A 27583-nucleotide genomic window follows, 5' to 3' on the forward strand; every position below is an offset into this window, starting at 1 on the left:
ATGACCAGTAATAATTTAGCGGATAAAACGTCGTCACCCGCCGGACGGGCGGAATCGCCAGAAATCGATATAGGCTCCCCGGAGTTGCCAGAATCGCCGGTTATTAATCAGTTATCGCCAAAGGAAAGTGATTTTATTATATAATAAGAAATGTATTTTATTACATAAAATTCACAATATAATCATATCAATGTTTAGTTTAAATATATAAAAAGATGTACAAATTAATGCTTATTATTTATTATTAGTATGGCTTTAAAACCGATTAATATCCGCTGGATTGGAACTGGTTCTCAGCCATATACTGAAATACTCAAATATAGCACTGTATTACAGACAATTCTCCACGAGTATTAAAATAAAAATCATAAAATTAATAACAGATTTGTTGGACCGGGCCTTCGGCCCCTCGGGGCTACCAAAACTTTTTTAAACATATAATTTTTCATTTCAATATTCGCGGATAGCTGTCTATAATACGATGCTACAAATAACACCATTATTTAAAAATAAATCTGTAAAAAACTTTAAAAATGAAAATCATTTATAAAAAAAAGGATATTAAAGAAGAAGAAAGCGATGGAGAATTATCGAAAAGCCCTGCTCCTTCATTTAGGAAATTATATAAAATCTTATTTATAAAATAGTTTTGAAAAATTAATAAAAAGTATCAAAATTTATAGACAAGGTTGGGGATAAAGGGGTGTATTTAAACCCCCTCCAAATGTAAAAAAACAAGAACATTAGATTACCCCCCTCAAATCTTTTAAAACTCTCATTTTGCCTTCTCAAAATAAAAAGCTTGGACGTCCCTGACAAAATTATTTAGATTCTTTGGTTAATTTACTGTTGGATCGTTATTTCATAATTTTATTGGCGAAGCTTCCCTATAACTTTGTCTATATGTCTGATTGTCCGTTTGTCACTTGTCACAAAATTGCTAAATACTATAGCTTGAAAGCTTTATATACAGATTACATTTTTTCTATTCTGTTTTTAAAAATTACTGCGGTACTTATAAACATAATTATTACTTTTTAATTAAATTCATAGAAATTTATTTAATTTTATATAAATTAAACTGAAGTAATGAAGATTCAAATTCATTAACTGACGAAATAAAAGAAGAAAATTTAGAAACCCCACCCCCACCAATATTTAATCCACTAGCTCTACATTTACATGGTAAATATATTTTCCCATTCCCTTGATTTTTAGAAGAAGCTTTAAAAATCAGCCATGTGACGTCCTAAAAATGAGGAATTATCCATCTCTTTTTTAGGTTTTTTTTCCAACATCTTCTCAATCATTTTTATGACGTCACATGGCTGATTTTTTTAGAACATTGATTCCTAGTACGAATAGGTACAATGGTATAATCTGATTTGATGAGGTTTGGTTTTATGGATATTGTCATTCTTGTTTAAAAATAAATATTAAGAAAGGGAAAGGGCAATGGCATTTATTTTATCTACAATCTACTAACCATCCTCCCTCCTAATTATTATCCAATATCAAAGACAACTTAGCACACAATTAAATTGGAATTCTACAATATCTAAGTTTTGTTTAAATGTCAAAAAAATCTTTTTTTTATTTCAGCACAGCAAAGACCATTTTTCGGCGGTTCGCCGTTTCCTGTTTTGCAGCCATTCTTGCCGTTACAACCGTTATTACGGCGCAATCTACCGTTTTCCATAGATACCATTCTTAAACCTGAATTTGGTAAAAGGTAAATTTATTATATTTCTTTGATTTTTACATTAAAAAATTAAAAAGTTCTCTATAGTATAAAATTCAAGGTTTTTAAGAGACAAGTAATAACCGATAAATTGATGTACAATACATCTCCAATGATTATACACAAAATTACCCTTTCTGTGGTTTACAATTAATGGTTGAAACGTTTGGACACTCAAATAAATAAATTAACCAAACAAAATTCAAAAATAGTTTTCAAGATTTTTAAGCCAACGAATAAGAAAACGTTATTGAATTTGGGGACTAGAGTAATAAACAGCCCATTGTCCCCTCCCTGATAAATATTATCATTTTTCAATACACCACTAAAAGTTAAATCAACGCTTAAATTTTATTACACCTTTCTAATCTAGCTAGTTTAATGTAGAATAGCTACGCTTCTTAAAATATAAAAAAATAAAACAAATTTAAAAAAAACCAATTACATCATGTATGAATATAATTTCAGATTATTATCCTCCCCCCATGAGAGCCAGCCCTCCACATTATTAGACCAAGACACGCCCCTGTCTCCCCCCAACGGAGACATTAAAATGGGCGCGGCCACCTCTCCCTTGCTCCGTCCGGCTCCGACATTCCCCCACCTTCCCCTCAACTTTGGCCCCCCTCCCCACCCGTTGGGCCTGCGTGACGTCATTAATGGGGGAGGAATGCGAGAAAGGGGGAGGCGAGAAAAAAGTCCGAACAGAGTTGTGCCCCCGTCTTCTCTGGGTAAAAGTGAGCTTCCGACACCCCCGACCTCCGTTGCCTCCTCACCTCCGACGACAAAAGGGGAGGATAAGAAGCCCGGGTCTGATTCCGATACTCCTCCGGGTGAGACAATACCTTTTTCTTTTTTGTTGTTTCAGATGGATTCAGGGATCTAAAGGGATAAGACAATGGCCTATAAATTAATGTTTTTTCCAAATGATAATACATAAAATTAACCTTTCTATAGATTAAAACTAGTGGTTGAAACGTTTGGTTAATCAACTAAATGAACATACCAATCAAAATTCAATAAAAGCCCCCCAGGTTGTTAAGCCAAGGAATAATGATGGCTTTTTAAATCCAGGTATGATTCGGGGCCCCAACGGGCAGCTGTGGCCAGCCTGGGTATTCTGTACCAGATACAGTGACCGGCCTAGCAGCGGTAAGATAAATTTTTCCGTGGAGGTTAAAATGAAAATTTATGAGATAAGATGTAGACCTAATTGCTAACAAAACTGGTATCAAAATATTTGTGAAAAAATGGCTGAGAACTGGTCTTAATCCAGCGGAAAATAATCAGTTTTGGAGTCAAAAATGTAAAAACAAAACAATCAATAATGAAAACACCAATGGTCAGGAACAACGGGATAGATAATGGAAAATAAATCAAACTTTACCAGAAATTTTTAAATCTATAATAAAGAGACATTTTTAAATTGAGGGCAGAGGTTAATAAGATATTTATTTTGGCTCATGTTAAATTACAGAGTAGTAACATGTATGAGTTTGCTTAGTCTATAAGTTACATGTGGTAAGTTCTTATTTGTAACATGAGCCTTTTTTTTATTTCCATTAAACTAGCCCTTAATTTCTGAACAATAATATAGTAAGGTAAGAGAAACAATTTTTATTCAAACCCTTTTCTAATGTGTAACTTTCTTTTGGTGTGCATTCGATGTAACACAATAATTCATTCTAAGATACAGCAATATATTTTATAGAAATATTTTAGATTTAAGTCTTTTTCAAAATACCTGCTATTTATCGAATTTTTAGCCCGCAGGGATGATTTTAACAATTAAAAAATGTATCCTTCCTAAAAAAAATTATAGTGCCTATAAAAAAGGATGTCATGCTGGCCTACCATTGGTCAATCAAGATGTATACTAGCCTACCATTGGTAATTTAAACGGATTATATGACGGCATTTTTTGATTGACACTATAAATAAGTTCTATATAAAAAAATGAAGCATTTTTAAATTTGGTTGTACGTATTAACACCAATAAGCAGTGTGATATCCTATAATTAGAAAATAATTAATTAGGTAAGTGACGGGGAAAATATTATGAAAATTAAATATCTTAGCTATACCAGGGATCTAAAGGGACAAGGCATTGGCCGATAAATTGATGTACATTCCTAATGATGATAAACAAAATTACTCCTTCTGTAAATTCTACCTGGATTTTATGACAGGGAACTTTTTTTCAATTTAAATTGCTGACATCACTTATTGGTCAGTTCGTTTATCCTGTAGGAGAGGAGGGGATGGGGTAAATGGGCTGTTTAGGATTGAATGTTATTTTAGCCAGCTACAATTTTCACTTTATTAGAGTACATGATAATCTGGAGTAAATCCATTACTTTCACAATATTCATATTTTGAACGCCTAGCTTGCAACTTTTTAATCAGTCAAAAAATACTGTTCCAATTTTCTTTGTTGATAACAATAACAACATACAAACCTTTCTAAAAAGGGATATTTTATTTTAAAGAATTAACAAGAATTTTACGATGATTGTATACCCTAATTATAATAAATAAATTTATCCCTCCTTTAGATTTAAATATTAGTATAAAAGTTTGGATAATGCTCTTTTTTACCAACTGATCAAGATTTTTAAAAAAGTACCAAAAGTTTTAAGCTAGCGAAAGAAAGATAGTGTTTATAATGTTGTGCAAAAATAATAAATGTATTGGAGCGAAGCTACTCTATAGCTAGGGTATGTCCATCCGTACTTCCCTAATTTATTGACGGATTTTAATCATTTGAATCAAATTTTTCTTCCAATTTTTTTTAAAAATAATATTTTAATAATTAAATTTTTTGTATTTTGAATTACATTTAACCTTTAATACTTGAAAACAAATTAACATCTTAAGGGAAAAACAATATTAAAGCATAAAAATTAACCTATCAAAAAACAATTATCAAATCCAACAAAATAACTAAACTCCATTACAAAAATTATGACAATGATGATGTGTGTGTGTGTGTGTGTATGTGTGTGTGTAAAACGCCATTGTCTATTTGATTATTAGCTGGCAACTAGCAAAATATATAAAAAAAATTTGCTTTCATAATCTATCTATCCATCTATCTACTAATATACAGGGATTTAAAGACAAATTTTTATTCTTCGGGGCCATAACACTAAGGGGGTTTGTCAAAGCTGCCCCTCACACCTAACAGTCCAGCTGTTTACGAGATCTTAACAGAAATTAAGACCGATAGACAAACGTACATTCTAATACTTTAGAATATACGATTAAAGAAGATTAATAATAGCCCATTTAACCTTTCAATGGATTTATCATTACTTGGATCTTACTCAAGATTTTCATGTTCTTCAAAAAATTAAACCTTGTAGCGGGCAAAAATAACGATCTCCTCATTCCCCACATTTATCTTATCTCCTCCCCTCCTACTGGATAAAGGAACTGACCATTGAATTACAATGGAAATAGCAACCTTAATTGACTTATCCTGATGGCGCTGTTGAAAATATTAATGTATCTATTTTTCCTAATAGATATCTGCCAATTGGTATAAGGCACCTGCAAAAGTATTATATCAATGTTGGACAAAGTCCCTTTATGAAATTTTTCCAAATTTCAATATCAAAATAGCGTTGTTTACAAGGTTTAAGGTTCAAAACCTCTGTAGGTAAGGGAAGTTGGCAAAATGGTTCTGTAACTTTGGGATATGGAATAACTTTAAAGGCTATTACTATGCAATAATTTTATATATCTTATTGTTTGTTAAATGTAAAGAGATAGATAAGATATTTACCATAAAATTTTGTTTTAACTTTTTAAATGGGACTTTGTCCAACAATTTGCTTTTATCAATTACTAACAAAAAAAAGGGCTGCAAACGCCATTTTATATCGTTATGAATTACATTTATCATATTTTTTTACACTCATACACTTTTCTTTACTGGCTAATTTAGTTGTTAGTTAGCGTTTTTACACAAGGACATTACAAACCAAAGCAAGTAAAAAACTAACAAAAAAGCTTACATTTTAATATTTTTGCTTCCTTATTTTATGGATGTTCAACTAAACTTTAATATCAAATATAATCAGCTTTACGCGGATATTGAAATAAAAATATAAGATCGAAATCGAGTTGATAGCCCCAGAAGGGGCCGAAAGGTCGGGCTAACAAAATGTTGATTAATTTTATGATTTTTTTAGATTTGAAAAAAAGGTCTGTAATACGATGCTATACAAGATTGCTGATTACCGCTTCTAATCCAGAGGCTATTATTGGTTTCGAAAGTTCATTATTGTTAAAATTGAATATATAAAGCAATGAATAGGGAATTCCTGTCGTAAAGTATTATGATGGACATACTGCCAATGTTTAAATTCCATCTACTAAGAGAAGCTTCGCTACTTATGGAACGACAAGCATAGCAGTGATAAGATAATAAATCATTAGCAAACGCCGGCAAAAAATGCTAAATTAATTTTTAAATAAATTGAAATGAAAAATCATTGTGGTGTGAAGTTATGTACAAATTTGGTTACATTTTGTATCAAGGCTTGGCAGGCGGAGTTGCAAATATCTGTATTTTGTGTTGAATCGCCGCGTCTTTGGCCAGAAGTGCCTTAAGTAAGATATGGTAGGGCAGAAAAATAGCCTAAAACCATACAAAAACTTATTTTAAAAAATCCAAAAAGCATCTAAGGGCCTATAAGAAGCCTCAATGTAAAGGAGAACCATATTGGACCATCTACAAACAAAAAAGCTTACTACTTTATTTAATAGGATTAACACTGCTGTAGTAGTTTTATTAATCTGCAGCTGAAATCAAGCTGTACCTTTTCTGCAGCTATAGAAAATAGACGGCTGGCGTGCCGAGCATTCCATTTATTACCACATTTTAGTTATTTAGTGTCAGGGAGAAAGGGTTAAGAAAAAAAAGAAAAACATTTTATTTTTTGTTATACTATTACTTAAAATTCTATAAATACGTTCTCTCATTCGTTGGATTAAATTTTTCTACTAAATGTTGATTGGTTAGTTCAAACTATGTACTAGTATAAACAGCTAATAAAACACAATATTCTACTATTTTGAACCTTTTTACTTAACTATTTATCCAATAGTTTTATATCCTTAGATAGTGAAAAATGACTGTGTTGTTTTTTTTTGGTTGATAGGTAGTAAATAGTTGTCATTTTTTACAAGCGAAGCTTTTCTACTTTTAAACAATTGTCTGTCTGGTATACAAGGCATTTTTCTATTTGTAAATTATGCATTTTTGTTTCTTAAACCTAAAAAACCCCAAAAAATTATTATTTGGTTCAGAGTAATTTTCTATAGGGGATATGCATTTAAGAGTTCTGTTTCTGGAAAATAGCATAAAACCATCTAAGCATTCGATATTTTACTTTTACAAGATAGTAAGATATTTTACTTTTATCGACAATATTTGTAGTTTAATACTAAATTTTTGAAGCATTAAATTTTAAAATAAACTTAAATACACTGTTAAAAATAATTTTTTTTTTAGCATCAGGTAATACTATATATTCTTCACATTAATGTATAGTATCAATCCGTACGTACTAAGAAAAAAACCTCATTACAATACAAGGAAGTTTTCAATGCTTTATTGAGTATTAGGTAATGTTCTGTGAAGTAACATGTAGTTCTAAATAATGTATTTGTCTGTAGAGTATTATCCAATACGCTCTTGGGAATAAAATTCAGTACAGTAGAAGTAATTTTTCATTACCCTCCTTCGCAATTGTTGTTACCCTCTATCATAATTTTTGATACTCTGGAGAGTATGAAACTGTTTTACTTTGGATGAAAGATCAGTTTATAATATATGATTATTATATGTACATATACATTTTGTTATATCAACAAACATACCAAGCAGAGCCATAAAACATTAATTTAAATGTAAATTTAGTCAAAAATTACTTTAAAGATGTTTAGGACTACACATTATCCTTAAAAATAAAAACTATGGTCAGTCATAATTACAAAAAACAAAATTATAAATCTGAGCATAAATAGTAACATTTCATCTTTGTCTACAACGACCAAGCATTGAAACACTTCCATGAGAGGTGTGCACGAATGGTGTCTGTTTCAATTATTCTTTACAGTACAGATTCGTACCCTAGAACGTATGAATAGTTACTATTTTAATAAACCATTCTCTTGCGTATTGTCTGATACGCTACAGCGTATGAAATAGTACTAAATCAAGAAACATTTCTACAGCGTATTTTCCGATACCCTACAACGTATAAAGTATTACTATTTTTATAAACTTTTCTACAGCGTATTCTTTAGTACCCTAGAGCGTACCAATCGATACTAAAATAATGTATGGGTTCTGTATAGTAATAATTATTGTGTTATATAGTATTACATAGTGTTATATATTAATTATATAGTTGTAGCGTACTTACTGGTCCAATACTCTCCAGAGTATCAATTGATACTAAATAAAAAAATTATTTTTAACAGTGGCTGTTTTTTTGACGTAAGTCTTTTATTAATTTTTTCAAAACCATTCAATGCTTCTTGATTCGCTATTATGAATAATTTCATTCTTGCTAACATCATTAACTAGTTTCTGCATAGACGAAGTCATTTAACGTTGTAAAAAGTAAAAATAATGTATATTTTTCATTTTAATGTATTAATCATTTACATTGAATTTGCACTTGTTTTACATGTTTTAAATTTAGACTGTTTAAAAAACACTTGTATTTTAACTGTTAAGTATTATTAATTATATGAAACATTTTATTTTTTATATTTTTATATTGATATTATAAGATACTCAAGGCGCTAACAACCCAACTATTGCAGACAACAACTTATTTGATTGCACTGCCATTGTCTGGAAGTCCTAATTGTGCATATTGTGCCTGCTCTGGTTCAAGGCATTCCCACTTCTCTTATTATTAATGTCGTGCATCTCACATAGCAAAACTGTTTCTTTTTTAAACGTCTTCAGTTATGACGCGGTTCTGGTCACAATACGAAAAAGTTATTTAAAATATAGGAAGATATTAGAAACGTAGAGTTAATCTATTGTGATTTTTGCAGAAGTGTTAAACTTTTCTGATATGATATTTGCTAGTGTGACATTTTCGCGCACGCGAATTAACACCCATCAAACAATTGGCAATTAATTAGTGCACTTAATTAGTTTAAGATTGCATTAAAATTTGGGCATACAAGGATAGGACAACGAAAAATAAATTAGATATTAATTTAGTTTTGATATTCTGTCTTTTTTACTTGTTTAATAAAACTGCTTCTGAATGAAATAATTAGATATAATTTTCTTTAAGATTATTTATCTTCTGTTAACCTATCCTTGAATTTCTGAATAAAATTTAAAAAAAACTGGAGTTATTCCATTTTAATTAATTCAGAAGTTAAAATTTCATTACACTTTTTTTTTAAATTTATGATTGATATAAAATAAATTTAGGCCCACAATAGTGAATACCTTTTTAAATTAAAAAAAATTAATAATACCTTTTAAAATTAAATAACACACACTAAAAATATAATATTGTATTATTTTTAATCCTACACTAATATTCTAAAACTTTGCTCTAAAACAGAATGGGATGGGTAAGGTTTGGCAATAAACTTACATAAAGCCTGTGCACCATCATGTCTAGCCGTTTCAGAGATTTTACAACAAAGACTTTATTTGTTTTCTTTCTGCTCCCAGATTTTTAGATTTCATCTTTATTTAAATTTTTAAAACTTATACAAAAAAATTAGGTAATACAATTTTGTTTGAGATCAAAATATGAAAATATATTTTGGGGCTTAGAACCCAAAATCATCAAATATTGCACTATATAAAGTATATAGAATGGGTTTTAAAAAGATATTTTTCTTTTTTTATGTTGAGATTTTTAGTGATTGGAACCTTACAACAAGTATTATACCAGAGAATCGAAGAGATATGAAAGGGCAGATAAAATAGCTAAAAACCATACAACGACTTTTTTTTATAACAACAAAATAGCCAAAAGCCATCCCGGGACCGTAAAGGAGAACCATATCAGTTCAGCAGTTAGCAATATATTTCGCTAAAGACAAAAAAGCTTACTACTTTATAAAATAGGATTAAAAAATATGTTTAAAACCCTCACCTGTGAAGGTGGTATACTGACAACTAAACTACATACCTGCTAAAATTCTGCATTTTTATCAGGAAAAAATTGAAAAGTAAATTATCCCAAAAAGTTAACAATAGGATTGCTTCACGGCTAAGAATCTGCTTCTTTTTTTATCTCTCATACTTGTCCAACCCGTATCCATTTTTTTCAGGTGAAGCTTTTCTATAATTAGAGTCAGTTAGGTCTTTTCGTTAATTTAAGCATGTTAGAATTGTTATATCGGTTTTTAACTTTGCATGCCGATTTTTATAACAATAAGGTTCGATTTAGAAAGCGTAGCAACTCTATTGTCGTTACCAGACAGTCCTTGCGTCCATTTAAATCACGTAGTTTTTAAGTTAAATTTAAAAAATTCATTTCATTTTCGGAACACTGATTCCTACTACAACAAGGTACAATGCTAAAAGCAAAGCATCTCTTTAATAAAGCCCTAAAATGTAAGTATGACCTTAAACAATATCCTGTATTTAAGCAGTTTTGTAACAAATTTGCTTACACTTTTGTTTATACTTATAGATTTATATTTTGCTTATTCAATTCTGAAATACTATAAATAAAAATTTCAAAAATTATAGGTTTTAGATATAGTATGGTCATTGAATACATTCCCTATTTATTTTCGTATCCGCATTTCCATGGTATTAAATACACAAGGAAAAAAAACTATATTGCAGTTTTTGTGTGCAATATTAAACGGTGGGTTATCTAATCCGCAAATAATCACCAACGCAAGTGTTTCAAAAATAACAAAAAAGATAATTCGGGTGTTTTTAATGATGAAAGTTTAGCAAAGTGGGAGGTTGGGTAAGTTTGTGCTGATATAATAATTATTTGCGATAATAATGCTTACATGATTGTGCGAAATTAAAGATTCACCATATTGCAATTATACAATAAAGGTGTTATTAATAGAGAATATTTTTTTGGTATAAGGTTTATTTAGATTCTTAAGTAAAAAAAAGGCAATAAAATCATCAAAACGGTGAAATGTACACAACATCATTTACATCAAAAGCCTCGCTTTCAAAATGTTTGGAATCCAAATTTGTATTTGTTTTACTTTAACATAAAAAACAGCCGTAGTATTATTATTATTAGATCTAAATTTGGGACTTTCCCCCTTTCACTCATTATTACGAATTAAAAATATAACTTGGTAATACCCCTTACATTGAAGCCGCACTTGACATAACTAAAACCTAACCTAGAATAATTAAGCTTTTTCAATTAGTTTGCTTGTTGTCCAAAAAATAATTATCAGTTTTTTGTACATTACATAAAAGTTGCTATAGTATCAAAATGTTCTTTTTTTCAATACCGCATTAAATTTTTATAAGAATTATAATAAGTATACATTTGAGGGTTTAAGGCTTTAAAATATTTTGACTTTGCTTGTAAATAACTATCCTTGTTAATTATAGTAAAAAAATCATATACATAAACCTATTATTTTAAAACTTAAAAAAATTTGCATTTTTCGCATAAATCTTCAATTTTGTATTGAAGAAAAGTATTTTAATTTTGTGTTTATAGTTTATTTGCGCAAGATTTGTATATCTAAATAGATGAAAAGAGTAGGGATGTATCACTTAAAATTATACCAATAAAATAAAAAAAGCGAAGATAACTTTATATAGAAGGCACATGGACAAACATATATTCTATAACAAAAGGTTTACATGTCAGTTCTTCACGTTAAATTGAAATAAAGTACCTTGTTTATTATTGAATTTAAAATATAAAAAGCTATGTAAAGACAATATCAAGTAATTCGAACAACAATACCTTTAAAAATCAATATTAGATTTGCCATTGTTAGTTGTTAGTAAAATAGCCTAAAACTATTACAAGACCTGCGTAAAGCTTCCTTAAGTAGAGTACTCGATCGGTTCAGTGATTAGCGAGATCCTAACTTTCGAACATAAAAACCTAATTTTTTTATATTAAGACTACAGACACACACTTAGACACATCTTGTTACTTATTTATATTATGCTAAATTTGCTTGGCTCTCCCTACGCCTTGTACTATTGACTAAAAAGGCAATTTTCAAACATTAGATTACACTTTAGCTATTAAGAAAATTGACTCAGTATGGTTGAATGCGTAAGTGTTCATACAATGGATATATTAATACTTGGATGTTACACCAGATTTTCATGTGCTCTAATAAAGTGAAACTCGCAGCAGGTAAAAAAAAAGATAAACCACCGTTAACCAATCCCCTCCTACTGGATGACAGAACTGCCCATTAAATGAGTTCTATGGTAGCAAACTAGTTGAATTAGATGAATACCCTAAAAAATCCAAAGTTTTTATCCCTCTCATATGCTCCAACCTTTCCAAATTTTCTATAAAATCAACAAGAATGACAAAATCTGTAAAATGTAAAAGATGAGCTCATAATGAAGAAACTATTGACTTTGTGTTACAATTATAGAGTTGCTACTTTATATATTATGCTTTTGCTTTTAATATGCACTAGAAAAACATAAAAAAACATCCAAAAAGTTGACTTTTGATTAAAAAACGGATAGTAAAATATATGAATTATTAAATTTTTTACGCTCAGATTTTTACAATAGACATTCATTGTGACGTAAAGACCGTAATGATAGAAAAGCTTCGCTTTCAAACCACCCCCCCCCCTCCCTTAAAAGTTAAAAGAACATTTATAATAACCCCTCCCCCTCTCTTCTATCTAGTCTACAAATACCCATGAATTTTTAGCAGCTAATGTTGGAAGTGCAAAAAGTCAATAAAGATAGTCATCTTAACCAAACTAATAGAACAAAATGCTTCAAGGTTCTTGTATATAAGGTTTCAACATATAACAGTGCGCTTATGTGGTTTTTATGCTATATTATTAACTAGCAGCTACGCCCCTAGAGGCGGGCACTTGAGGAAAGGAGAGTCAAATTTTATAACCCAATTTATTATTTTCGATTTTAAAACAAAAAGTAAAAAAAAATATTAAGGGGGGATTTTTTTCTAGTGGCGATTTCTCTTTGGAGGGTGGTGGTACCCTCCCCTAAAATAGTTATAAACCGTCCCGGGACCTATGAGAAGCTAACCTGTTAAAGAGACTCCGATCGGTTCAGTGGTTAGCGAGATCCTTCGGTACAAACAAACACACAGACACACAAACATCCTATTACTTTAGTATAAGGATTGTACTTTTCCATAGAGTCCTCTAACAATTTTGTACACTTTAGTATGTATATAAATATAATTATTAATTAACATTAAGTTTCCACGTTATTTTTTATTCAATTTTAAAGAAATATTGGTTATCATGATAACTTGATCTTAAGGGATAAGAAAAAAACGATGTACATCACCAATGATGATAAATAAAATTTCCCCTATTTTAAAGTTTACAAATAGCCTCCCCAACCCCCACCCCCCTCAAGAGTTTTTTTTATTGACACTTATGTATCTGTACCCCCCAAAAAACATTGATAAAAACACAATTTTCAACGTTTATGTATTACTGCTAATAAACTATATCACAAAGTAGCATTTTAAGGTTATGTAAAAGTAATAAGAAGTGTGTTTGTCCGCCTGTAGATTAAGATATAACCAATATGGTTTTCCATAACAGTAAAGCTTCTTATATGTCAAAAGGGGGAGGTTAAATTTACCCTCTTAAGAGAAATTGCCCATACAAAAAATACCCCGCTCAAAAATTGGTTTTTCTTTTTGAAACTAAAATCTAAGTTAGGGGTTGACACCCTCCCCCCCCCGTATTTCCTCAAGTTCCCCTAGAGGCCTCTAATGGGCATAGCCGTTATAATTATATCCTTCAATATATCAACCAATATTATAATCACAATTAGTAGATTCTTACAGCTATTTTATAACTTGAGTTTTTAATTTCAGCTATTTTAGAGGCACACTTATTTATAGTATTATAATTCACGTTTAATTCGCCTTTATTGGCGATTAATTAGTGATATAGTAAACTACGCAAAGTCTAATTAGTGCCTTTTCTATATGTCATTAACTCGCCTTTTTATGGAGCGAAGCCTCTCTTTAAATAGAGTGTGTCTATACGTCCCTATCTACAATTTTATATAGCCATAATGCTGATGTATCTATATAGCGTAGACTCATTATTTCAATATACTCTACAGTATCTATGCAGTCTTGACTCAACAGTATCTAGGCAGTCTAGACTCCACTTTTTCTATACTCAGTTTTGACTTAACAGTATATATGAAGTCTAGACACTTGAGTATCTATGCAGTCTAGAATCTACAGTATCTATGAAGTCTACACACTTGAGTATCTATGCATTCTAGAATCTACAGTATCTATGTAGTCTAGAATCCACAGTAACTATGTAGCCTATACTTTACAGTATCTGTGTATTCTAGACCCTACAGTATCTTCGCCTTTTAGTCAGTACAAAATTGATCTTTAATTTTAAATATTACTGCAATTACATTTTTGTTTTATTTAGCAAAAAAAATAACGTTAATTTATTATTGCTGCGCTAGTTATTGAAATAACTGTCCTCGTTTATTCGTTAATTAAATTGACTTTAACATGTTGTAGGTGTATTAATGTTTTTTTTTGGGTTGTAGGAATAAACGCAGTGGTAAATCAGTAATAGTTATTCAATACATCGTATTATAGACAGCTTTCCATGGATATTAAACAGAAAAATTTAAGCTTGGTGTCATTTTTGTTAGCATAGGGGCCGATGGCACAGGCTAAAGAACTGTTATCAACTTTATGATTTTTATTTTTATATTCGAGGAAAATGGTTGTAATTCGATGCTATGCATTATTTTTCAGTGTACCTGAGAACTGGTTCTAATCAACCGGATATAAATCGGATTATAACCAGTTTGATTCCACTTGAAATGAAAATTATCTTTAAATCAACTTTATTATTTATCCTTTAATTCTTTATTTTACTTTTTATGTGATTAGTTAAGAAGTTTGCTACTTAAGTTTTTGTTTAATTTCAAATACCAGGAATTCTTACCAACTTTTAATCAATTAAAAACGCTGGCAATATTTAGAATTGGACCAACCTTTATTGAGGGGGATAATACTAGAGATGTTAAAATGATATCTACTGCTACTTTGTGTTTGTTGTTCTAAGGATGCTATAATACCTTTAATACTTAATATCCTCTGGATTATATCCGGTTCCGAGCCATACTGAAGAAAAAAACATTTATCGTATCGCATTATATCCAATTTTCTACCAATTTAAAAATGTACAAACTGGTTTTAATCTTATAATTGTAAATTTTTATAGCCGTGGAAAGCTGTTTATAATAAGATGCGATAAATAACCATTTTAACTTTTGAAAAAGTTTGAAATTTTGAATGTCAAAAGTTTCTTTCTAGGGACGATCTTTCTTAGAAGTGTGGAGGTTCCCCCAAAATAGATTTCGGAAAATGTTAAGGAGGGCCATTATGGTTCAGTGGTTAGCGACATCTTTTGTTACGGACAGATAGACATCATGTTACTTTAATGTGAAACTATATTCCAAACAATCATTAATCATAGAATTAAAGTTTTAAATGACATTAAAATGCGTCCGAAATTAATTAAATTAGCTAACCTACTGAGTAAATCATTTAGTGGATTTTTGTAGTCATGAATTTTAGCTTGGTTTATTTTTTAGTCGCGTAGTTTCTATATATGTTGAAATAAGATTACTCCAGTTTATATGACCATGCTTCAATATTAGATCATTAAGAAAATTAACGATAAGATATATATGTATTAAAGACATTGAATCTACTGCAGTTCACGGTAAAATATTGCTGGTAACGAATATTTCCAAAAATCTAAGAATTTTAAATGCTACTAGCTGCCAAACGGCTGAACGTACAGATCATACCCGCACACCATTTTGGGGGCATAAGAAGGCATACAGAAAATCTGGAATAGCCAAGATCCAATGATGCACAGGGAAAGCTTCACTGAAGAAAAAACGCGTAAAATAGGTCTTTTTCGCGCATTTCTTTGCACTGCGAGATATTTTTTGCATTATTGATTTATGGCTATTCCAGATTATTTGTAGGCCTTCTTATGCCGCTTATAACAGTGTGTGGGTATGATCTGTACGTTCAGCCGTTTGGCAGCTAGCAGCCTTTAAGATTCATAGATTTTTGGAAACATTCGTTACCAGCAATATTTTACTGCAGTAGATCCAAAACATTAATTGTTTGTTAATACTTTATAAAAATTAAAATTATGGAGGGGTTCATATATTTGTGATGATTTAACACTGTGGAATATAACCTAACCTAACGTAACCTAAAACATTGACACGAAACACACTCCAGTCGTCGATAAATTTAATTTAAAGAAGGGATAATTTGTTTATCATATTTGGGTTGGACATTAAATTATCATCCATTGTCTTATCCCCTAAGATCCCTGGGTCATACTGTCATACTAGATATGATTACCAATTAACATTTACATTCCAAGGGGGTAACGGAAATATCACTTTAAGAATTGCTGAGGGCACTTCAAAACTTCCTTATTTCTAAAACTATTAAAATCTAAAAAGAGGACAAAATTATTTACAACGAAGCCCTTAAATTTAGTAGGTTTAAAACCACTTGACCGATTTTATCGTGCTGGTACTCAGCCCGGAGTTAAATTTAATTTAACCTAACCTAAAATATTATAAATTTTAAAATCAAATGTTCAAAAAGACTTTATCCAAAGACAAACACAAAATACAATTAATTGTTTCTTTGTTTAAGCCAAAGGAAAAAAAAGTATAGCTTAATACATTTATAAGATTTTAATTAAGTAAATTTATTGATTTACAAAAACCCCTTTAAAATAGCCTGAAACTTGTCCTAGACCAGTAGAGAGCTATAATAAAATTATTTAAATACATATTTAAGAAAAGACGCTCAACAACTCTTGAATATAAAATGTTTTTAAGGGCAATTTTTTTTGGTAGTTTTGTGGTTACAGCTGCATATTTTAGGCCACATTAACCAAGCATTTTTGGAACCCCATGTGATAGTAGCAGGGATGACAACATACAATTTGAAATTGAAATTGTTAAACAAAAATGTGTTTGACTTAATATTATATAGAAATTATTATTAACTGTGTTGATATGTAATTTAGTGGATTATGTTTACTTAATGTCATAATTAAAAAGTGATCATCTTTATATTAAAAGTTACAAGATATCTGTGTATCTGTACCGAAGGATCTCGCAAACCACTCAACCGATACGGTTCTTCATTACAGTGTAGCTTTCCAAAAGCCCTGGAAAGGTTTATAGCTATTTTGGGAAAGTGTATAAACACCCCTCAGATTTTTTTAACGTTTTCTTTTTTAAACTAAAAGAAAATTTTACCTTCAGTGCCCCTAAAGGCTCCTAGGGGCGAGGCTGCTGGTAGTTGATTATAGTGCTTTAAAAGCTAGTTGCCTGATATCTACTTAGATTTTAGTCTTGTGTTGATAACTTAAACAGCCAAAAAATCATTTATTAAAATATGTATTGGCATCCATGTACTTAATGGTCTTTATTTTATTTTAGTGAGTAGCTCATTCCTCTTGAAGTGTACATTCAATATAGCAAATAAAATTTCTCTTAAAAGTAAATTAGAAAATAGATCTTATGCACAGGATCTCTAAACCTGCGGGGATCCCCTGTTAACTTGGTCTATCCTAACCCCTAACTGTGATTCAAAAAAGCCTCATAACTGTGAAAAATTAAAAATAGTCCCCAAAGTTTTATAAAAAGCTTTTCTTAGCGTTGGCTTAACAACTTTGTTCAAACGTTTAAACTACTAATTTTAATCAACAGAGGGGTTAATTGGAATGTTCAACAATTTATCGGCCATTGTCATATCCCTTTAGATCCCTGCATTTAACAGTGTCTTTTTTTGGTTTGTTTGGACACCCTTTTCCTCTCTACATCTCTTCATCTTTGAGTTGCTAATTGGGTGGTCAGCTATCAAGGATGGAGGGAAAAAGATAATGAATTAGAAATAAAATTCTTCCACCCAGATTCTTTGCGTTAGGATAATTGATGTAAATTATACGTGGATATTTTGATAGTGGAGAAATTGTAGTCAATTTTGGTTGCTAACATGATACTCATTTATTGGTTAGTCCGTTCATTCATGAGGGGCGGGGATGGAATTATGAAGGGAGAAAAGGGGAAATCGTTATTTTAGCCCATTGCGAGTTTCACTTTATTAAAGAACATGAAAATCTATTGTAACCTCCAAATATTTAGATATCTATTGTTATGATCTATATTGGAACCTGCTAAATTGTATTTGTAAGAGCAGAGAAAAAAAATAAACAAGAATTTTACCTCCCATCTCTGCCAGGTCTGGGGTTAAAGGGATACGGATCGCATCGTATTATAGACAGCTTTCCACTGATATTAAAATTAGAAATTATAAGATTTTTATTTTAGTATTTGTGTAAAATTGTCTGTAATACGATGGATTTTTCAGTATGGATGTAAACCAGTCCTAATTTTGTGGATAGCAATCGGTTTCAAAGCCATACTGGAAAGAAAATTTGCATTATAGCTATATTGCTTATCTATTAGTTAATAATTTGGGGTAAGTGACTGAAAATGAATTAAAAAGACATATAAGCTTTACATAGGCCCCAAGATAGTTTTAGGCTATTTTATTTTTAGATTGAAGCCTTGGAGTGGTTTTAGGCTATTTTTATGTCTCCTTCTTACCCCTTTCATAACAATAAAAACAATTTGATGTAATTTTTCTTGGGATAATTTTTCCTGTTTAATCCTTCCCAGTACTTATAAGAAGCTTCACAGTAAAGGAGAGCTATAACAGTCCAATTGTTCAAAATAGAAAATTGTGGTACAAACACACAATAAATAGACAAACACCCTGTTACTTCTTTATAAACCTTTGGAAAACAGAATAGATATGCAAACATTAAGATATCAAAAAGTTATACATATAATAAATAAACAGTTATATGAATATTCCGATTTAAAATGATACGAGATAGATATGAAAATTAGATAAAATAGATAGATATTAAAAAAAGATAAACCGAATAGATAGATAGATAAAATGTGCTTCTGCCTGATTTACTCAGGCATTTGGCAAAATATTCAAAACTAAATCTTGCTTAAACAGATTAAAAGGTCTGTACGTAGTAAAACTATATATTCTACCAAAGTAGCTGAAGGTAGGTACGCTGTATATCTCAGAATTGCGATTATTTTTAGAGAATCTTTCAGGTTTTATACTATTTTGTTTGTATTTAGAGCAGGAGAGGGGTGGTTATACATTAAAACTTACAATATAGAACTAATTTACAATGATGTCAAAGCTTTTTATATAACTCCCCACCACTCCTAAATTTTATGAAAGTTTTGATAAAATATAATATAAATATTTACCCCTTTCTCCACTTTGACTTCCTTCCGGCATAATAGCTGGGTCTACAAAATTTAAAAATTTTATTCGTACAGTCTTTTCTCCTCCGTATGAAAACAAAACTGCGGGGTGGGCCAAGCCAAGACTTGTCAAGATTTTATCATTTTAATATAACAAGACAGCCACCAAAAATACATTTAACCCGCTACTAAATTTTCAGAAAATTGCATGTTGAGAGACCCAGAGAGCGAATGGACATTAAGCTTTTTATTACTCAAGACCTCAAAGTTTTATAATAACATTTTCTTCTTTGTTGGCTCAACAACTTTAGGTTCTATTGAATTTTAATTGGTTGTTTCATTAAGTTGAATGTCCAAACTTTTTAACCACTAACAGTAATCTACAGAGAAGGGGTAATATTGTATCATCATTAAGGATGAACATCAATTTATCCGCCATTGTCTTATCCCTTTAGATCCCTGGGATAGTCCTATGATAAATAGAACGTTGATATGTATAAAATTGGATTAAAGATGATATCATCATACTAAGAGTAAAATTGAGCAAAATTGGTGCACTTTGTAGTTAACAAACTTACAGGCATGTATCTTAAGGGATAAGACATTAGAGGATTGGATTTTATACATCCCCAATGATAATGAACAAAATTACTCCTTTTCCTTTGGAATAAAAGTATTGGTTGAAAAGTTTGAAAATTACTAATTTAGAGCTAACGAATCAAGATTCAATAAAAGTACTTAAAGTTTTTGAGCCTACGAATAAGATTACAAAATTCAGAAGCTTTGAGTACCCTGCCTCCCTGAAACTTCACTCTGCATATTAAATTTTCCATCCCTGCTAACATTATTCCGTACCAAATAATAGACACAAATTTAACGATTGTATGTATGGAAGTGCCATTTTCCGCCATACTGAACAGTTATATATGGCATCGTATTATACCCAATTTTCTACGAATATAAAAATATAAGATTAAAATAAGTTTTTTGAAGCCTTTACCTTCGACATCAGCGAGCATAACTTTATCAAAGTACATGAAAATCTGGTGCAACATGCAAGTAATACTAAATCCATTCATAACTATTGAAATAAGTGAGGAATTACAATTTCACATAACGTCATGTCTTTTCAACAATACCGGGATAGAATTTTATTATCTATGTAAATTTATCTAGTTGTATTTATTTTGATTCTCACTTATTTATCCCATGGATCTAAAGGGATCAAACAAAGCATTAATATTAAGGCAAAATTCCTGATTAAGAAAATTAAAACTTCTAGCCCAACTTTTGTTTTATCCTATTATATAAAGTAGTAAGCGTTTTTTGTATGTCCCGAAGGATCTCGCTAACCGCTGAACCGATATTGTTCTCCTTTACAGTGAAGCGTCTTATAGGTCCTGGGAAGGTTTTAAACTATTTTTAAAGAGGGTGTCCTCACGCCTCCCCCACTCCCCCGAAAAAAATATTTTTTTTCTCTTTTGAAACTCAAATTTAAAATGGGATGAGGTCGACTTTTCCCCCTTCTACCTTAAGTGCCCCTAGAGGCTTCTAGGGGGCGTAGCCGCTAGTCCTATTATATAAAGTAGTAAGCGTTTTTTGTCTGTCCCGAAAGACCTCGCTAACCGCTGAACCGATATTGTTCTCCTTTACAGAGCAGCTTCTTATAGGTCCTGGGAAGGTTTTAAACTATTTTTTGGGAGGGTGTCTTCACCCCCCTCCCCCCACAAATTTTTTTTTTACTTTTTTAAAACTCAAACTTAAAATGGGATGATGTCGACTTTTCCCCCTCCTACCTTAAGTGCCCCTAGAGGCTTCTAGGGGCGTAGCCGCTAGTATTTTAAAAAGTATGACCATTTGATATGATATTTTTTATGTTAGGTTAGGTAAAAATTGACCTATTGGGCTATTAGCCCGCTCGGACAGGGCCTAGCCGAAATAGGGTTACTTACATAAAACATTCAGAGGGGGAGTTATAAGGTTCTATTACAATTAAGGAATTCTAACGATTATTTTCAATTAAAAAAGGACAATTTGTTAGATAGATAATTTTCAAAGATTTTCATTCAAACTTATTTCAACAATTAATAAAAGATACTCTCTTAATATCCAACAATAATCTATATATATATATAAAGCCTTGGCAGTATAAAATTGACAATATCTATTTAATATATTAGATTGGACACATTTCATCAAATAAATATTATTCTGTTCAAATAAGATTTCTAGATGTAAATGAAAACTAAACTAAACTGTCTGAATGGTTGTACACAAAGATCTCGTTAACCGTTGAACTGAAAAAGGAAAACAGTAAAAGTGTCTAACTATGACGTCAGAAAAAATGAACAATTAACCAATGAGAGGCCGCTATATATTTTACCATTGTGAATACTGGCTTCTCATTGGTTAATTGTTAATTTTTTTTGACGTCATAGTTCGACACTTTTACTGTTTTCCTGAAAAAGGTCTCCTTTTTAATGAAGATTTTCTTAAGTCCTAGGAAAATTTTTTCTATTTCAGAGTATCAGGGTATGCGAGAAATTCTCACAATATCCGTGTATACTTTATCCATTCATAGTCTAGTGCTCAGTTATGGATAAACCTTAAAGTTTTGTTGATCGAAACCCACACTCCCAATTTCACCATATCAATTTCTAATCAGTTAAATTAATTGGAAATGACAAATAGCATTTCACTCTTATTTGTGGCTCTTTTTATTTATATTTGGTTGTTTGTGTGTGTGTGTTTGTGTTTGTTTGTGTGTGTGTGTGTGTGTGTTTGACTGTTTTTATCTGTTAGTTCGGCCATACAATAAAGGTACTAGAGAATTGGAGCCTACTACGATTTGATTTTATAGGGGATTTTAAATATCTTCTAAAGCACACAAAATATTTTGGGTATAGTCCCTTTCGTGGCAACGCACCTTAAAGGGCAATTCTTCGTTTTTTCACAGTAGCTTTTCTCCTATTTCTAGCCCCTGTGGGGGGCTCTAACCCTGCGGGGCAAATTGCCTAACCCAGGAACCTTAAGGTATAAGACAATAAATTGATGTAAACGCACAGGATATTAAACAAAATCAGCAATTTAGATCAAAGTATTAAACTTTGGGAGCCAGTATAATTTACAGTTCAGTATCCTCCCCCCGCCCCCCCCCCCATCCTGATACAAACCAGATGAATAGGCCTATGTTGAATTTGGTTTATGTCGTCTTTTATTATATTTCATAGAAGTGCTCACGACTGACTTATTATTGAAAAAGGTATTATTTGCAAAATATAATGTATTACTTTAGCATTACAAATAGAAACCTCTATCAACTATGCAATACTCTTTAAATAATTAGGTTTATATCTTTAACCTTAAACGATCTTGAAGTCAATACTAATAGCTTTTTTTATTTGTATTGTATATATCTCCAACATGTTGTCATTCCAGATTGGTTTTATGATTACTTTTTCATATCACAACTTTAATTGGGTCAATAGATACCATAGATTACCTTTTTATTAATTTAATTCATTGATTGATTGATTAGCCTTGACTTCTTTTACTTTTCACCTGACATTGTATTTTTAGTAGCGAAGCTACTCTATAATTCATTGTGTTTGTTCGCCCGTTAGTTAGTCTGTAATTCTTTTTCTTTCTAGGATATGTATTTTGTATCTACTAAATATCTGTCATTTTAGGTTTGATTTTCGAGCTTATTCTTATATACTTATACTTATTACTTTGCTTTAAATGTTTGACAAGCAGAAAAGTTGTAGACAAAACAGTAGTTTTGATTTTCGAGTTATTCTTTTGTCATCTCAAAATTTTTACTAAAATATTCAAAAAGCTTGCCTATCTTTTTATTCAATATTTATTAGGCCGCAGATTAGAATTTTGAAAAATGCATTCCATTTTCTAATTTATGATCAAGGATACGCTTAACATTTGTCATTAATTTTAGGAGCGAAGCCGAAACTTTCACATGTCTGTCAGTCCGTCTACATTTTCTCTTTTTGATGACGGATTTGAAAGATTTTTGTAAGTCTAAATGTATAATCTAACCTGAGGTGGATTCTTGAAAAATATTTGCCCCACTAATCGCTTAAGCAAAATTGTTTTCGTGAAAAATTCACCAAAATCACATTAAAAATCTACAAAAATTAAACAAAATCATAGAAGGGTTATGAACATAAGATTTTATTTAATTTTTGTAGATTTTTTATGTGATTTTGGCCTGGAGGATTTTTCACGAAAACAATTTTACCCCACTAATCGCTTTTAAAAAAAATCCACCTCTGTATTATTTTAGTGTTTTTTTATGAAGAAACTTCGCCACAAAAAGTTGTGGAGTCCATTTATTTTCAAGTTGGGATAACACAAGCCCCCCCCCCCCCCATCGAAAATACCTTAAAACTATTACAAAACTACTTATTATGTTTGCTACAAAATCAGATATATTTATATAGTTGTTCTAATACATTGTATTATTGAATACTGAACAACTTAGGACATTTATATCCTTGTGAAGGATATCAATACGAGTTTGTCTGCTTGTGATTAATATTGGTTATTACTCCATACAATTTATATTTGTCATTATTAAAAAAAAAAAAAAATCCGAGTATAGGTTTAAAGCTATTTCATATCAGTTAAATTATCCTTTTTCTTATTTGTACCGAATCATCATAGGGATCATTATTAGAAATTCTATAGCATGCAAAAAGAAATAATCAAAACGAAATATAAAAGATAATGTTCCCCCCACTGAAAATAGTCTAAAACCTGCTCTGGACCAAATCTAAACTTAGTTTAAGATTTGTGAAAAATCGATTTAGCCAAATTATAGATATTATCCGACAGACATACATCCTGTTACTAGAAATAAGCATTATTATATTGAATTTTCAGGTCCGAGATTAAGAAAAGTGAAGAAAACCAACAGCTGTGATTCTGGGGGGCGGGGAGGAGGTGTTGGGGATGGGGGCGGAGCAAGAGAAGAAAGGAGCTTTGGAGTTAACAAGACAGACACAGATCTTTCAGGTTAGTAGAAAATTAGGGAGGGCAGGGATATTAAGGGATAAGACAATGGACGATATTTCGATGTACATCCAAATGATTAAGCACAAAATTACACCTCTTGTAGATTATAATTAGTGGTTGAAACGTTTGGAAACTCAACTTAAAGAACCAAAAATATAAATTTAATAAAAGTCCCCAAAGATATTAAGCCTGCGAATTAGAAAACGTTATTAAAAAACTTTGAGGACTAGTGGGATTAACAGCCCAATGTCCCATCCTTCCCTGTCTAACATGACATTAATATTTTTAATATCTGTATTATAGTTTAATGTTCTTTTCTAATATAAATTATAGCTGACCTTAATATTGTTTTTCTCCATGTATATATACATACCAGGGACAAGGGACCAGGATTCTGACAAACAATTCTAATTGAAAAATTCCCCCCCCCCTCTATCTTACCCACTTCTCTTTAGTTACAGAACAAAACAAGTTTTACGTCAACATTACGCCACAAAAATATCCAATATTTCAGCATGAAATTAATTTGATACATGCATTTTATAAAAGCTGTTAACTTAGACGATAAGCGGCCGAGAACAGCTTTTAGTTCTGAGCAGTTGGGACGGCTGAAACGAGAGTTTGATTCCAACAGATATCTTACAGAAGACAGGCGGAGATCTTTATCAAGGGTAAGTGTAAATGTTAAACGTTGTTTTTACTGCTGCTATGTCAAACGCATGGCATAACACATCGCGTTGTCGGGTAGGTGATAGGTTCTAATCTCGACTTAACACAGCGGCATAAATAAAGACGTTTAAATATGATTCCTACTGCTGCTATGTCAGGTTAGCTTAGGTTAGGTTACATAAGCTACTGGGTAGCCCTCCGAAGGGGTTAGGTATGGACAATTATAATCCCTACTTATTTTCATTTAATTTTTAATCGAAAGGCCTTTTGAGGAGTATATGGTTTCAGGACATTGTAGACCATCAAAGACCCGATATCAGTTATATTGAATGATGCTTTCTGTTGTCTTAACGGAAAATATTTTACACTCTTCTAAATATTTCTTAATATATTTACTTTTGAAGGAGCTTGGTCTACACGAAAATCAAATAAAGATCTGGTTTCAGAATAAGAGAGCTAAATTAAAGAAAAGTAGTGGTCAAAAAGGTATTTTTTTCTTTAAACTTTTAATTTGAAATTATACCAAAAAAAGGAGTAATATGTCTGTTTGTTTGGTCTTAAAGCGCACCCACTCAATGTCAGGGAGGTGATGGGTTCAAATCCCTGCCGAAACCGAGTAATAACTAAAATTCACTATGACTTAATGCTATAATAATTGTATATCAAGCGCATTAGTTAGAAAGTTCTTTTTTAAAGGTGTAATAATAATCATTTTACAGGATGAAATGTCTCTTATTGTCCTAGATGCTAGGGACGCAGCCGCTAGTAATGGATATATTATTTTTTTTGCTTTTACACAAGATATTTATGTTCTCGAATAAAGTGAAACACGCAGCAGGCTAAAATAACGAAAACACACATCCCCCTCTTTAATCCAACCCCTTCCCTCCAATGAATGAATAAAATGACCAATTATCGAGTTAGCAACCTAAACTGACGATAATTTACCCTCTGTCTTATTATCCATATATATATTGTAGATAAATCCATTCTTATAATTATGGTTGTTTTGGGGAGAGTAGTTCAATCAAATGGTTATAATACACATTTCTTCTTTTCTCAGGAGAGCTTGCCCAAATGTTAAGTGCCCAAGGTCTCTACAACCACAGTACAACAACGCTAGAAGAAGAGGAAGCTGCGCTCTTTGGAATGGCGTGATCCTTGTTATTACTTGAGAAACATACAAAGAGTGTAGAGCATTAATTTGTATACAAATAAAAGAGTACATATCAGAGGAAAAATTTGTGTCAGAATAGTTATTTATCGCATTATATTATAGACAGCTTTCTACGGATATTAAAATGGTTAAAACCAGTTTTGTTAATCCCGTGGAAAATTGTCTGTAATATGAATCTATATATCAATTTTCAGTATTGTTAAGAACTGGTTCTAATCCAGCGGAAATCAATCGGTTTCGAAGCTATACTGGAAAAGTTTTAAGGAGTTTCTTTATAAGAAACTTAACTTTTTATCATATTATTTACAACATATCCTATTTATAATAATGTGTATTCAAATGTATTTCAATATCTTTTTCTAGCAACCAAAGAAACAAAGGCAAGGGCTAAATTGATGACAATTTTCCCCGTCATAATATACTCTACAACCATTGATATTTCAAATTTTTGGCTCTAAACATTAGTTTGTTATTTAGTATTCTAACCCAAAAATATTTAGAGTTGAAGAAAAGTTGAATGTTCCCACCATTAGTTTAATCTGCTGTGCGTCAAAAAATGCGGCTTGGTTACTTTTTAAGGGGGCAGATGGGACTTTTTACAGGAAGGGATTTTTGTGTTAGGAATAGTCATCATCTTTAACTTCTACGTGTAGTTTAAATGGCAGAAGTATAAGTTCATATAAAGCTTACATAATTAAACTGAAACTAATTTGTTAGTTCTCATAAATATTAATGACTAAATTCACTGATGCAAAGCAACAACATTAATTTAGCAGGGAATTTAGGACTAACCTTCTGACAACTGTTATAGAATAGCTGCGCTACTTAAACGCTAAAGGCTTACTAATGAGAAGTTTTTTTTCGTGTTTCCTTCTTTATCAATTAGATTACAGTAAAGAATTTTTCAATGGTCGGGCGGTGTCACTTTTTAGGTTAGGTTAGGTTTCATACAAACAGCTAAAACTGAAAGACACAAAAAAAAAATTATGACAGTCACCTATCGCATCGAATTATAGACAGCTTTCCGCGAATATAAAAAGGATCATTAGTTTTGTTAGTCCCGAATTTCATGAGTTTTTATTTTAATATTCGTGGAAAATTGTCTGTAAAATGATGCTTTACATAACTTCTTAGAATGGCTAAGAACCGGTTCGAATTAGGAGATATTGATTAGTTTAGAAACCATTGGGCTGTTTTCATGTAAATCTTAGGTATACAAATACAAATAATAGTTTAAATCAATTAAAATAGCTTATTCAGTAAACAATATGAAAAATTTTTTAATTATGCTATTTTGTTATATTTTCTGCATTGTATAATATACATGTTTTAAAAACTTATCTTCAAACAAAATCAACTTTTTGGTTACTATTGATTAAATGCTAAT

The 27583-nt window shown here is 31.0% G+C and overlaps 1 protein-coding gene across 1 annotated transcript; it reads left to right on the forward strand.

Moving 5' to 3' along the window:
- On the forward strand, nucleotides 1-27369 carry LOC145326593 (uncharacterized). Its single transcript, XM_080169964.1, has 9 exons — nucleotides 1-110; nucleotides 1088-1185; nucleotides 1603-1732; nucleotides 2210-2574; nucleotides 2816-2893; nucleotides 24219-24350; nucleotides 24912-25021; nucleotides 25424-25505; nucleotides 26083-27369. The coding sequence occupies exons 1-9, from the start codon at nucleotides 1-3 to the stop codon at nucleotides 26175-26177; spliced, it is 1200 nt and encodes a 399-aa protein (XP_080026090.1). The 3' UTR covers nucleotides 26178-27369.
- Nucleotides 27370-27583: the final 214 nt, after the last annotated feature.

The sequence above is a fragment of the Acartia tonsa genome, chromosome 8 (assembly GCF_053477335.1).
Source record: "Acartia tonsa isolate MP-2025a chromosome 8, ASM5347733v1, whole genome shotgun sequence".
NCBI classification, from domain to species: Eukaryota; Metazoa; Arthropoda; class Copepoda; order Calanoida; family Acartiidae; genus Acartia; species Acartia tonsa.

Coding starts and splice junctions, on each gene's coding strand:
- LOC145326593 (XM_080169964.1), top strand. CDS start 1: ATGACCAGTAATAATTTAGCGGATAAAACGTCGTCACCCGCCGGACGG. Junction 111..1,087: donor GAATCGCCGGTTATTAATCA/GTTATCGCCAAA, acceptor ATTAAACTGAAG/TAATGAAGATTCAAATTCAT. Junction 2,894..24,218: donor CAGTGACCGGCCTAGCAGCG/GTAAGATAAATT, acceptor TTGAATTTTCAG/GTCCGAGATTAAGAAAAGTG.